We start from the raw sequence: 12235 nt of genomic DNA, 5'->3' as shown, positions 1-12235 counted from the left end.
CCAAAAAAGTAGAGTCAAGTAAACACTGTTCTGTCAAGCCTGGGACATCTGGCACTCTTCCTGTATATTGATACAAAAGGTGTTAACAATGAAAATCTGGCTCTCTTTTAGCCGTACACTTGCAACCTGCCAATCTTACATGCTACAGTCAATCAAAAATTTGCAGCAAAAATGCCAATGCTCGGAATTTGCTTTTTATGCCACAAAATGTTCAATTTCATGGAGGGTCTGCCTAAGAAACCGGAGTAGGCCAATAACGTATGAAAGGAGAGAAAGAAGTAAACTTACATTTTTGAATCCAAAGAAATTGCAAAACTGTCTCAACACCTGAACACCTTGAAGGAAAAGACAAACAAGAAACTGTTGCTTTAATACAGGGAGATATTAAAAGTTTTCCTTTGGTACAAAGACCAGGAAGAATGTCCTGCTGAGAAAAGGAATTTTATGAAGACTGAGAACAAGACCAATAGCAATTGGGCCAAGCAGAATCCTTGCTGTGGCTAGTGAACAAGGACTCAGTTTGTCTTTTAGTTAGATTTATTTTTAATGAAGTGGCAGGGTCAGTTAGTTGGATATAATTCAGACTTAAGAACTTTCATTTGGACTTTAAAGCCCACCGTAGCTTTAGTTTTGAATGGATTGTATTCTCCAACGTATTCCTCATCTATGACATGTAATGTCCACAGCTGTGCTGCTTCAGAAATATATATATTTTGTTTTTCGGCAGGGCGCCCTGCGACAATGGCGTCGGGTTGATGTCCCTCGAAGGCCTCCGTCGAGGGTGACGTCATCGGATGTTATAAGTAGCCCACACGGCACCCGCAGCCTCAGTTCAGTTTTTTCCGCAAACGTGTTTGCTTCATAAAACTCTGTGCGCCTCATGGTTACTGTTAAATTATCCTATCATGTCTTCTTCTTCTAGCCGACGACCCAGCGGTCTGGCTTCAAGAAATGTCAGGGCTGCGGCTACAAGATGTCGATTACGGATCCGAATAGGATTTGTCTGTGGTGCCTGGGCGAGGACCTCACGACGGATGACTGTTCGAAGTGCCAGTCGTTGACTGGCAAGGACTTGCGGGGACGTAAGGGGAAATTGAAGGAAAGAAGGAAGGGTGTCCCAGCCCCGTAAATGCAAGTCGGCTGGTATTTTGACCGACGAGTCGAGAGGGGACTCTCCTCGTCGGAAGAAGTCCAAGTGCTCCAGGTCCTGCAGTGGTTCGCGTCACTCGTCCTCTTTGTCGCGGCGGTCCAGGGCGGTCCAGGAAGCAACGTCACTGTTTGCCTTCCTCGTCCTGTTCGGATGATGCCTCCTCGAAGAAGGTGACCTGCCCCACCAAATCCTCGACCCCAGAGGAGTGGGATGCTTTCCAGGTGCAGATGTTGAAGATATTTCAATCCCAAGGCACAGTTCCGTCCACGCCTTCTGACGAAGCCGGCAGGGAAGGCTCTTGGCCGGATGCTTGCGCACCTTCAGGCCCGGGTGGATGGCGTGATAAACATCGGGAGCCTTTGAGGTCCAGTTCGGACAAGGTATCGGGTGTTCACCAGAGATGTGCCAGGTCGCGGTCTTTGTCACCGTTGAAACCTGTGAAATCCTCGAAGCCCTTGAAGGTGTCGACGCCATTGGCGCCATGCCCGTCAGGTGCGCCTGTCGGGTCTTTGCCCCCGGTCAGGCCCTCGAAGCCGTCGGCACCATTGTCGACGTCGGAGCAATCGATGCCATCTGGGCCGAATTTACCGGTGGAGGTCCCTGTGACTGTGGACCCTCTGAGGAAGGCTACTTCTAAGTCTGTCTAGACTGTTACAGAGAAGAGGTGTACTCCTCTCCCAAGGAGGACAAAGAAAGGTCCGAGGAGGATGTTGGGCCTTATGGTCTTCCATATGGTACTCCTGGTGTTCCGGAGTGTGTCATTTATGAAGAGAGTCGGATGGAGGATCTGTGTCAGTCATTGCATGATGCTAGTGGCCTTGACACTTCCCCTGAGATGGAATTTGGTAGGCCGGATCCAGGGGATCATGCTGACTCCTTTTATCAAAGATTGATGTTGAGGGAGTCATTTCGGTACTTGGGGGTGCAGGTGTTTCATGAGGTAGTGGACACGTTTGTGCATAATACGGGGAGGGCATTATCCAAAATAGGCGACCCCATCCAGTTCTGGAAGATTTTAACCCTTTCATTGATGGGCAGGGTGGCGTTATGTAAAATGGTGATCCTCCCGCGGTTGCTCTACTTTTTCAAGAATATACTGTATGTGGCAATGAAAGTGTTCTTTAAAATGCTGGATGTTAAGATTAGGGAACTGCTGTGGGATGCGGGGAGGAGAAGGGTGTCCTTACAAACGCTGCAAAGAACTAGAGAGGGAGGGGGATTGGGCCTCCCGAATTATGAAAAATACTTTGTGGCGGCACAGCTACAGTCAGTGCTGGTGTGGGATCAACCGGAGGCAGTTTCGTAAGGCATTGGTAGGGCCCTTGCAGCCGGATCATAGGGCGGTAGAGCTCCTGTGGCACCCGCTGGGTGCTACGGGGACATCAGTGGTCTTTGAGGCGGTAAGGGAGACACGGAGGAAATATGTGGGCGGTAAGGGGGTGAGGGGCCGCTATGAGAGCAGTCTCCCATGGGGGGCCGACCAGAAGCTCTGTCAAGCGATTGGGAGGGTGGGGATACGAAGGTTAAGGGAGAAGGGATGTGAGAAGGTGGGGGACCTTTTTGACAGTGGGAAGCTTCTTACCTGCAAGGAGTGGTGTGATAAATTTGACCTGCTGCAGGGAGTTTTTCTGGGATATGGGGTGGTGGTTCGCAGGATGGCAGAGTTATGGGAAGGAATTCCTGAAGAGCCGGAGCCATGTCCAGTTCTTCGAGTACTACTTGATCAGATGGGGGGTAGGCCGCGTATCTCGCGGATATATAGGGCTCTGGGGGAGGGGACGGTAGAGTGGGAGCTGAAGGTCAAGGAGAAGTGGGAAGTGGATATGGGGCGGTCTATATCAGGTAGAGAATGGGAGCAGGTCTGGGATTTGGTCCGGAAGTCATCGAGGAATGCCCGTTTTCAGCTGGTCCAATTCAATATTTTGCATAGGGTATATGTCACCCCTCTGGCACTCAGGACGATGAATGGGGATCGGTCGGGTGAATGTCCTAGATGTGGTTCGGAGCGGGCGGGGTTCTGGCACATGGTGTGGGAATGTGAGGTTATAGTAGAATACTGGGACGAGGTGCTTAAAGGAGTGAATGAGGTATTGGGAACCAACCTGGAACGGTGTCCAGAGACCTGTCTGTGGGGGAAGCTGCCAGGGGGGAAGCAAAACAAGGGACGGAACAGAATGGGCCGGTTTTTGCTCATATTGGCTAAGCGCCGAATGGCAATAGCGTGGAAATCGCCCCAAGGCCCGATGATCAATTTATGGCGGAAGGATGTACAGAGGTGGGGGTTAGCGGAATTAACGGTGCTGCAGAATAGGGAGGCGGGGGAGGACAGGGAGGAGGTGACGGTCCATTGGTCCCAACTGTTAAATGATCTGGCAAAGGACAATGACTTACAACCACCGTGAAGAGGCAGACGCAGGAGGGGGAACACGAAAGGGTTACGGGGGAGGAGGGAGCCTGGAGGTGTGAGCAGAAGGTGGATTGGCCCAATTCTCAACGAACAATGGACACTGATGGTTGGTGTGCTGTGACCAATGGAGAAAGAAGGAATTAGATGGGACACTGGGTAGTGGGGAGGGGAATGGGGGGGTGAGAGTGGGAATCGGTTGGATTATTTGATCAATTACGTTAATGTATGTGGAGGGATTGGTATTTGGGGGGTTAGGGAGGGTAGGGGCGAAGTTGTGGGATTGTTATAATGAAATGCCAATAAAGAGTGTTTTAAAAAATAAAGATTGATGTTGAGAGTTGTGGAGTACCTGGGCTGGACCAGGCCTCAGGTGTAGTTTGATCAAGATGATGTTACAGATATTCTGGATCAGGGCCCGTCCAGTGACCCGGTGTTGTCATTTCATATGGCATTGCAAAAGAGGGTGGCTGCTACTTGGAACACCCCAGAGAGAGAGTATTCCAGCGGTGAACAAGTCGTTGACCAAGAAATGCCACTCATCCTGTAGCGACCCCAGCTACCTGTCCACACACCCCACTCCGAAGAGTTTGGTGGTTCAGGCGATAGGGACGATAAGCGCATGGATGGATGGATGGGCACGCAAGGTATTTTCTGCTGGGAGTATGGCGTTGAAGTCGGCCAATTCCAACTGTACCTTAGCAAAGTGTTCACACTCTGTGGAATTGCATCTCTTTAGAGTCTGAGCATATTCCTGAAGGTGAAGAAAGGGATGGCTTTCTAGCTATTGTGAAGGATGGCAAGGATGTCATGTGTGAATCCCTTCAGTGTGGGTTGGACACTGCGGATTGTGTCAGCAGGTCCATGGCCACGCGCACCGTGATGCGCAGATTTGCGTAGTTGCGGAAGTCGGGGTTTGCACCAGATGTGCAGGCTCGTCTTCTCAACATGCCCTTTGACGGGTCGCATCTGTTTGGCAGCAAGGCTAACGAGAGCCTTGAGAGGTTGCAGACCTCCAAAGCAGCTGCCAAATCTTTGGGCGCAGCTGTTGGACAACCTCCACCTTTTCATCCTAGGGGACAGCAATAGATGGGTTCCTTTCGCTACTCCTCATTTGGAAGGGCGAGAGGGATGGCCAGTCAGAGGGACCAATGTAAGATTCCTCGTTGTGGACGAGGTAGAGGTGCCATGGCCGCTCAAGCAGCAGCCTCTTTACCAACAGGCGCTGCTGCAGCTACTTCAAAGCTGCTCTGAGGCCTGGTCACATTGTTCACAGATAGGGGGCAGGCTGTCTCAACATCTAGAAGAGTGGCGACCCATTACTTCAGATGCGTGGGCTCTGGAAACAAAAAAGGAAGGCAGTAGTCTTGGGCTATTAACTCGGCCTCACGACAATCCACCAGGGAAGCACTCTTTGACGGTTCCGGATCCGCTCTTTGTGCAGGAGATTTTGACCCTGCAAGAGAAAGGCGCTATAGAACCAGTGCATGTGGTGGAGAGGAACAAGGGTTGGTATTCACTGTATTTTTTGATTTCCAAGAAGGACGGAGGACTGAGACCCATCTTGGACTTGAGATACTTGAACAAGTTCCTCAGGAAGGACAAGTTCAAGATGGTCACTCTTTCTCAGATCCTTCAGGCCCTCCAACTTCAGGATTGGTTGGTGTCATTGGACCTGTAGGATGCTTATTTTCATGTGCCGATCCATCTCAAGCCCAGAAAATCCCTGAGGTTCTCAGTTGGCGGCTCGCACTATCAGTTTCGGGTCCTGCCATTCGGGTTGACCTCCGCCCCAAGGGTCTTCATCAAGCTCATGGTGGTAGTGGCAGTGTATCTCAGGAGAGGGGGGATTCACGTCTACCCCTACCTGGACGATTGGCTGATCAAGGCGCATTCTCCCAAACAAGCCTTGGATCATCTCATCGTCATCTGCCACTCCCTTCACAGAATGGGCTTCTCCCCCAATTCCAAGAAGTTGCATATGACACCTTCCCAACAGCTCCAGTACATTGGGGCTGTGTTGGACACGTCCTGGGGATGTGCTCGCCACCCAAGGTGTGGGCTCAACAAATTCTCCAAATGGTCTCCAAGTTTTAACAAGCCCAGACTCTTCGAATTCTTAAGGTTGCTCGGCCTCTTGGCATCCTGCATTTTTCTGGTGCCAGAGGCCCGGCTGAGAATGCAATCCCTTCAGTGAGCTCTCGGGACTCAATGGTCCCAGTTCTCAGGCAAGATGTCGGATCTCCTTCATGTTCCTGTCAAGGTCTCCCAAGATCTTCTGTGGTGGGCCAGCGAGGAAAATCTCATGAAGGGGGTGCCTTTTTGGCAACCATGGCCAGAGGTAACGGTAGTGACGGACGCTTCCCTCACAGGGTGGGGGGGCTCATTCCAACGATCTGACCATCAGCGGTCGTTGGTCTCCATCAGAGTCCAAACTACACATCAATCTTTTGGAGATGAGAGCAATCAGGTTAGCACTTAAGGCTTTCCTGCCATTTGTACGGGGAAAGACTGTCCTGATAATGACGGACAACACGGTGGCCATGCATTACCTCAACAAGAGAGGAGGTGTAGGTTCACTCCCTCTGTGCAGGGAGGCAATGCAGCTCTGGTTTTGGGCAAATCAAGAAGGAATCTCCCTAACGGCGGTCAACACCTGGCCGGAGAGGAGAAAATGGCGGCGGACGCTCTGAGCAGGCAGAGCGCAGTCTCCCACGAGTGGGAACTAGCTCAGGAAGTCCTTCAAGAGATCTTCGCCCTTTGGGGAACCGCGCAGGTGGACCAGTTTGCGACCGGTGCCAACCAGAAGTGTGTAAGGTACTGCTCGAGGGAATTTCTTCCGAGAGGAGCTCTAGGAGACTCGTTTGTCGTGGATTTGTTGTTCCCGCTTCTGTATGCGTTTCCTCAGATCCCTGTCATTCCTCAAGTTGTCAGGAGGTTACGACGGTTCAGGACCCGCATGATCCTCGTTGCTCCAGATTGAGCCAGGAGAGCATGGTACCTGAACTTTCTACACATGTCCATCTGTCCTCCAATACGTCTTCCCCAAAGAGAGGATCTTCTCTCGCGAGAGGAAGATTGGGTTCTTCATCCAGAGGTCAAGACTCTCAACCTTCACTCATGGTTTCTGAACGGTTGAGATATAAGTATTGGGACCTCCCGGATGACGTGATGAAGGTGTTGCTTTCAGCCAGACGGCCAGCAATAAAGTCCCTGTACCGTTGCTGTTGGCATAAGTTTTGCGACGGCTGCAGATCCTTTTCAGTGCTCAATTTCGGAGGTTCTCTCCTTCTTTCTTTGGCGCACAGGGGTGTACAGGTGGGAACCATTAAAGGTTACCTGGCAGCGTGTTTTATCTTTAAGCGCTCGTCCGAGGAATGCTCCTATTTTAAGATTCCACTGATCACTCCGTTTCTGAAAGGGCTCATGAATGTGTTCCCGTCGTTTCCTTTTCAGGTGCCGGTATGGGACCTTAATTTGGTCTTAAAATTTCTGATGGGTGCTCCGTTTGAACCTTTGCACTCTTGTCCGTTGAAATTTTTGACATTTTCTTGGTTGCAGTTACCTCTGCTCGTAGAGTAAGCGAGTTGCAGGCACTTTCTTCTAAGCCACCCTTTACTTTGTTCCACAAGGACAGGGTTGTATTGCGGGTATGTCCATCCTTCCTACCTAAGGTAGTGTCAGAATTTCATTTAAGCCAGAAGGTGGTGCTCACCGCCTTCTATCCTCTGCCGCATCCTAGTAAGGATGAGGAGAGACTCCATGGGTTGGATCCTAGGAGGGCATTGAGCTTTTACTTTTCCAGAATATCGGAGATCAGAGTGGACGACCAGCTATTTGTGGGGTATACTGGACTCTGATTAGGCCAGGCTGTTTCTAAGCAGACCTTGTCTAGGTGGATCATCCTCACTATTTTAGAATGCTACAGACTGGCTGGCAAGGAGCCACCTGATGGCATGCGGGCTCATTCCACCAGGGGCATGGCTACATCGACAGCCCTGCAGAGGGGTGTACCAGTAAAGAACATCTGTGATGCTGCAATGTGGTCATCCATACACCCGTTTGTTAAGCATTATTCCCTGGATATTTCCCATGCTCAGGATGTTTCCTTTGGTAAGGCAGTGCTTTACTCTGCTTTTAATTGGGTATGTCTAACTTCTTCTCCCTCCTTCACTCATGGATACTGCTTTGGGAGTCTCTCATAGATGAGGAATACGTTGGAGGAGACACTCCATTCGAAGAACACGTTACTTACCAACTGGTAACGTTCTTTCGACTGGCTGTTCCTCCAACGTATTCCTCATCGCCCTCCCGGCCTACCCCGCTCAAGAATTTCCCATGCCATTACAGCTTTCGTTCCAACATGGCTAAGTGCAGTCAATGCTGTATTACGGGCATGTGTGCCACACGTTGTGAGGGGGGAAAAAACAACAACTGAGGCTACGGGCGCCGTGCATGCTACATATAACATCCGATGACGTCACCCTCGATGGAGGCATTCGAGGGACATCAACCTGATGCCATCGACGCAGGGCGCCCCCTGCCAGGGGAAAATAAATTGGTAAATAATTCTGAAGCAGCACGTCTGTGGACATTACATGTCATAGATGAGGAATACGTTGGAGGAACATCCAGTCGAAAGAACGTTACCAGTTGGTAAGTAACTTGTTCTTTGTTAGGTAGGGAATTTCCCTCATAGTGAAAGGTCTAGTTAGGCCTTTTGACTCTCTTTAATTTTGAATAAAACCTCTTGAAATGTACTCTTAATTGTCTGAGTCCTTCTGGTTCACCACAGTAGACAAAGACCTGAATGAAAGGAGGTAAATCTTACTTTGGAGAAGAATCTTGCTTGTCTTTTTGAAATAAATGTTTTTTCTCTTCATACAGGAGCTATAAAACATTTCCCTGAATGTCTGATTTTTCAGTTGGATGCCCAGAGGTATGCATAATACCTCGAGGCATTGCATGAGGCAGTGCCTTTGGTTTACAGAAAGCAGTTGATAAGATTGCTTTGCCAAATTAAACAGAACGCTCTGTTTGCCTCTGGAGTTCCCTCCAAAAATGTGCCCATTTCATACGGGATTTAATGCATTAAGTGGTCATAATGGTGACTGAATTAGCCTGCATTGATGAAAGACTAGAGTTTTGACAAGTGCCTTTGCAAGCCATATCCCAAGCCTTTCCTTTTCAAGGGAAAGAAAAGCATGTGAGCAAGGAACTTTCTTTTTACTATGTGCTGCAGTAAATGACATGGAATTAGTTACAAGGTGCACTTGGACAACCACCATCCTCGCTAAATGACTTGTACTTGTTGTCCAGGCATTTAGAAAATACAGGCTCTGAATGGGGTTTACTGCATGTAACAGCTGCACATTTCAGAACATGAGACTCCATAGGCACACATACTGAAGTCTGCACATTATTGTTTAAAAGATGCCACAGCCAGTGGTTTTCTTGGGAGGGGCCCAGTCTGTTGCCTCAAGTGCTTTGGCATTCACACCCCTGAGTTGCCTGTTCGGTGGATCAGGCAGCTCCTCCTCCTTAGAGGAGGAAGTGCTGTCCCTAGTATGCAGACCTTTAGCGGGAGCCTTCAAAATGGCGCTGGAGAAGAAGTGTCCATGCGTTATGAATACTGAAGTTTAACAGATATAGGTGTGTCCCTGTCCCTAAACATATCACTCATGAGTGAGCATGTAGAGTCCAAAAGTGTTTGGCCAGGCTTAACATTCACAGGGGTGGGTGAGTGGGTGTGCATGTGTGAATGCGTGTGGTTGGGTGTTTCGCACCAAAGAACAGGAAGCTCCTAGGTACTGCAGATTATTGGCCTAGAAAAAATTATGGTGAAAAAATTCAGTACATTGGAAGGCAGTGGTGAGATCGGATGCTTAAAAGAGAAGAATTGCCGGGCATCGTTCTATTGGGATCAAGCGGGGAGGGCCAATTCCCCCTCTCCGGGCACAGAGCAGAGCTATGCTCCCACCTGTTAACGGCCGCAAAAATCTCCATAGCTAGGCTGTGGAAAAACCCAGAGGGCCCGGCAGTACAAATGTGGTGGACAAAATGCTGGGACATAATTGCAGCGGAAAAAATTACGGCCCTTCGGTTCGGAAACAGAGACAAATTCTCCCAAACATGGGCTCCCTTTTTGGACTTCACCCAGAAATTCCCAGGTCTGGCACGACAACCCCCCTCCCTACGATGGATGGACAAAACCGAATAAACACAAAGGGGACAAAGCAGAGCAGAGGTACAGATTGGCCCAGGGTCCGGACTGCTAATGAACTCAGGAATGATGCTCCAATGCCCGAATAATCTATCGCTCACCGCAATCTAAGAATGACTCAGTACCTAAAGCCCATACTAGGATCCCTTTCCGCCCACATGCAATCCATCACTGCCCATCAGGGCTAGACCAAACGCTTGCTTCGACCCATGAACTGCCCTCTGACCTGTTATGATTGTTGTTTTGTTATGAAGGACATTGTCCTTGTTGTTCTACTACTTGCACCTCTAAACTCAATCGCGCTGCGCGCAGCGCTCTTTATATATTCGCAAACAGTTGATGCAATGTATGTACAAAATCAATAAAAATATATTCGGAAAAAAAAAAAAAAGAGAAGAATTGAACTGCTCAATATCCTTACGTTCCACCCTATTTACACTCCACCCTCTGGAATCTTAATACCTGAATCCAGTGCATACTCCTGATCAGCCAAAGACTGCACTTTACAGTGTTCAAGGCCTGGTACCGAGCTAGATCAAGGCTGGGCAGGCGCTTATCAGGCTTCACTAGTCTTCATGATGCTTCTTATTGTTTGTTTCCAAGAACATGTCTCTCGTTTTGATTTTAAAGAGCTTATCTGGACTGTGAGCAAGAAAAGCTCAACAAGGCAAATGAGGAATATGCAGAATGCCAGGGGCTTCTGTACCAAAGCACATGGTTTGTGAAGAGAGCAGCGCGCAACCGACAGCGCATGGGGCTACTCTAACACACCTAACTTATTGGAGAATGGAGTGGCATCCTGATGACCCCCATAACACGTGAGACGTGTGCAGGGCTGAGATCTTAAGGCCCACTCTTTGGTACCTTTGTCCGGCAGGAAAAGGGGGTACAGTACCTTGGGAATAATGTGGTGAAATCATATTTAGTGGTTAGTCTCACAGGTATCCTATCGCTTAAAGATCCGGAACATAGTCCACAATGTGGGATTGTATAGACAGAACCTCCAGCTCCATGCTCAGTATGGAAACGTCCTTACGTATGACTAAAGCACAGTGGTTAGGAGAAATCCTGTCTTCTTAAGTACCAGACTTTCTTTCTCCTACATACGTCAGACTGCCATATGGGACTGTGGCCTCATTCCTCAACAGGAGGCACAAGACTGTACTGGATCTAAATTGCTCAAGGATATGACAGTCTCTATGCAGGTTGGTAGCCTAAAGGAGATACATGCTCCTGATGGATGCTTTGAAGACCGCGACATGCAGTATGCAAACTTGGCTGTGAAAAGAGATATAGTAAACAAAAATATTATATTAAATACCTTTCTTTTTCAATTTTGGAAACTGAAAAGGTCTGTGCAAGCAAAGACCACAGAAAAAGGATATTCTTTGAAATGGCCCAAATATTAGTTTTAAAAAATCACGCCCAGATAAAATAAAACTAGAACGGATGTAAAGAGCCGTTCCTCACTGCTAGCCAAAAAAGGAACAGAGGATGAGCTCTGTTGTATACGGGAGCAGGGTACAGGATTGGAAGCTTCTATACATGGGGATTGCAAAATCTAGATTCTATAGCTACATTGTGCAGCATCTTTAGAGCAATTGTCTGTCTTGAGTGCCAGGAGGATAGCTCTCAAGACAACGCAGAGCAACACAGCTTCGAAACCCGATACCGTACTTTGAAACTGGTCTCCGGTATTGAGCGCGTTATAAAAAATGTATTCATTTTGACATGCTGTAGGAGCAGGCTATCCAGGTATTCGAAGTATATGAATCTACCAAAAGCTCAATACTGGAGAACTTTAAGTATGAATTATCTTCTGGAAGGAAACACACCATAAAGCAAAAAGTACAAGGATTGCTTATTTCTTACAAGCAAGATTAGCTCTTCTGAATATGCACCTAGCTCATTTGCAATGTTTACGTTATTAAAGGTTTTCTTTGCATTTGGTACCTGTTAGCTAGTCTTGTCCGCAGTCAACATTTTTATTTTTTTATTTCTTATAGTATTGCAGTCTATGATTTGGGAGGAGGCACATTCGATATTTCTATCCTGGAAATTCAGAAGGGTGTATTTGAAGTGAAATCAACCAATGGTGATACTTTTTTGGGAGGTGAAGATTTCGACCAAGCTTTGCTACAATACATTGTAAAGGAGTTCAAAAGAGAGGTTAGTAATCCTTCTAAAAAAATGTTAAGCACAAACTGCTAAATCATCTTATATTCTACAAATCCAGTAGGTATGGTATGGTAATTATCGCCACTATGTACGTGCATACAGTCATTAGGTATTGGTAAAATTGGAAGCTTTTTGCTGGTTACTATTTTGAGAGAAATATATTATTTGGGCTGGGGTACCAAATACTGTGCAAATGACTGTAATTATGACGCTACAATACTAAATGCATATTTCTGAAAAGTTGGATGTGCTTCTATCTTGATCCATGGCCACCTGTCTA

The 12235-nt window shown here is 48.0% G+C and overlaps 1 protein-coding gene across 2 annotated transcripts in view; it reads left to right on the top strand.

The window, feature by feature from the left end:
• Positions 1 to 12235, top strand: part of LOC138582748 (stress-70 protein, mitochondrial) — a 1916616-nt gene that overhangs the window by 660527 nt on the left and 1243854 nt on the right. For both annotated transcript variants that reach the window (XM_069654348.1, XM_069654347.1), the window contains one exon: positions 11784 to 11946. In XM_069654348.1, coding sequence (XP_069510449.1) covers positions 11784 to 11946 — 163 coding nt within the window. The remainder of the gene's footprint in view (positions 1 to 11783; positions 11947 to 12235) is intronic.

The sequence above is a fragment of the Ambystoma mexicanum genome, chromosome 3q (assembly GCF_040938575.1).
Source record: "Ambystoma mexicanum isolate Mex_15411 chromosome 3q, UKY_AmexF1_1, whole genome shotgun sequence".
Lineage (NCBI taxonomy): Eukaryota > Metazoa > Chordata > Amphibia > Caudata > Ambystomatidae > Ambystoma > Ambystoma mexicanum.
The sequence above is the reverse complement of the archived record's forward strand: the minus strand, read 5'-3'. Positions and strand labels throughout refer to the sequence as shown.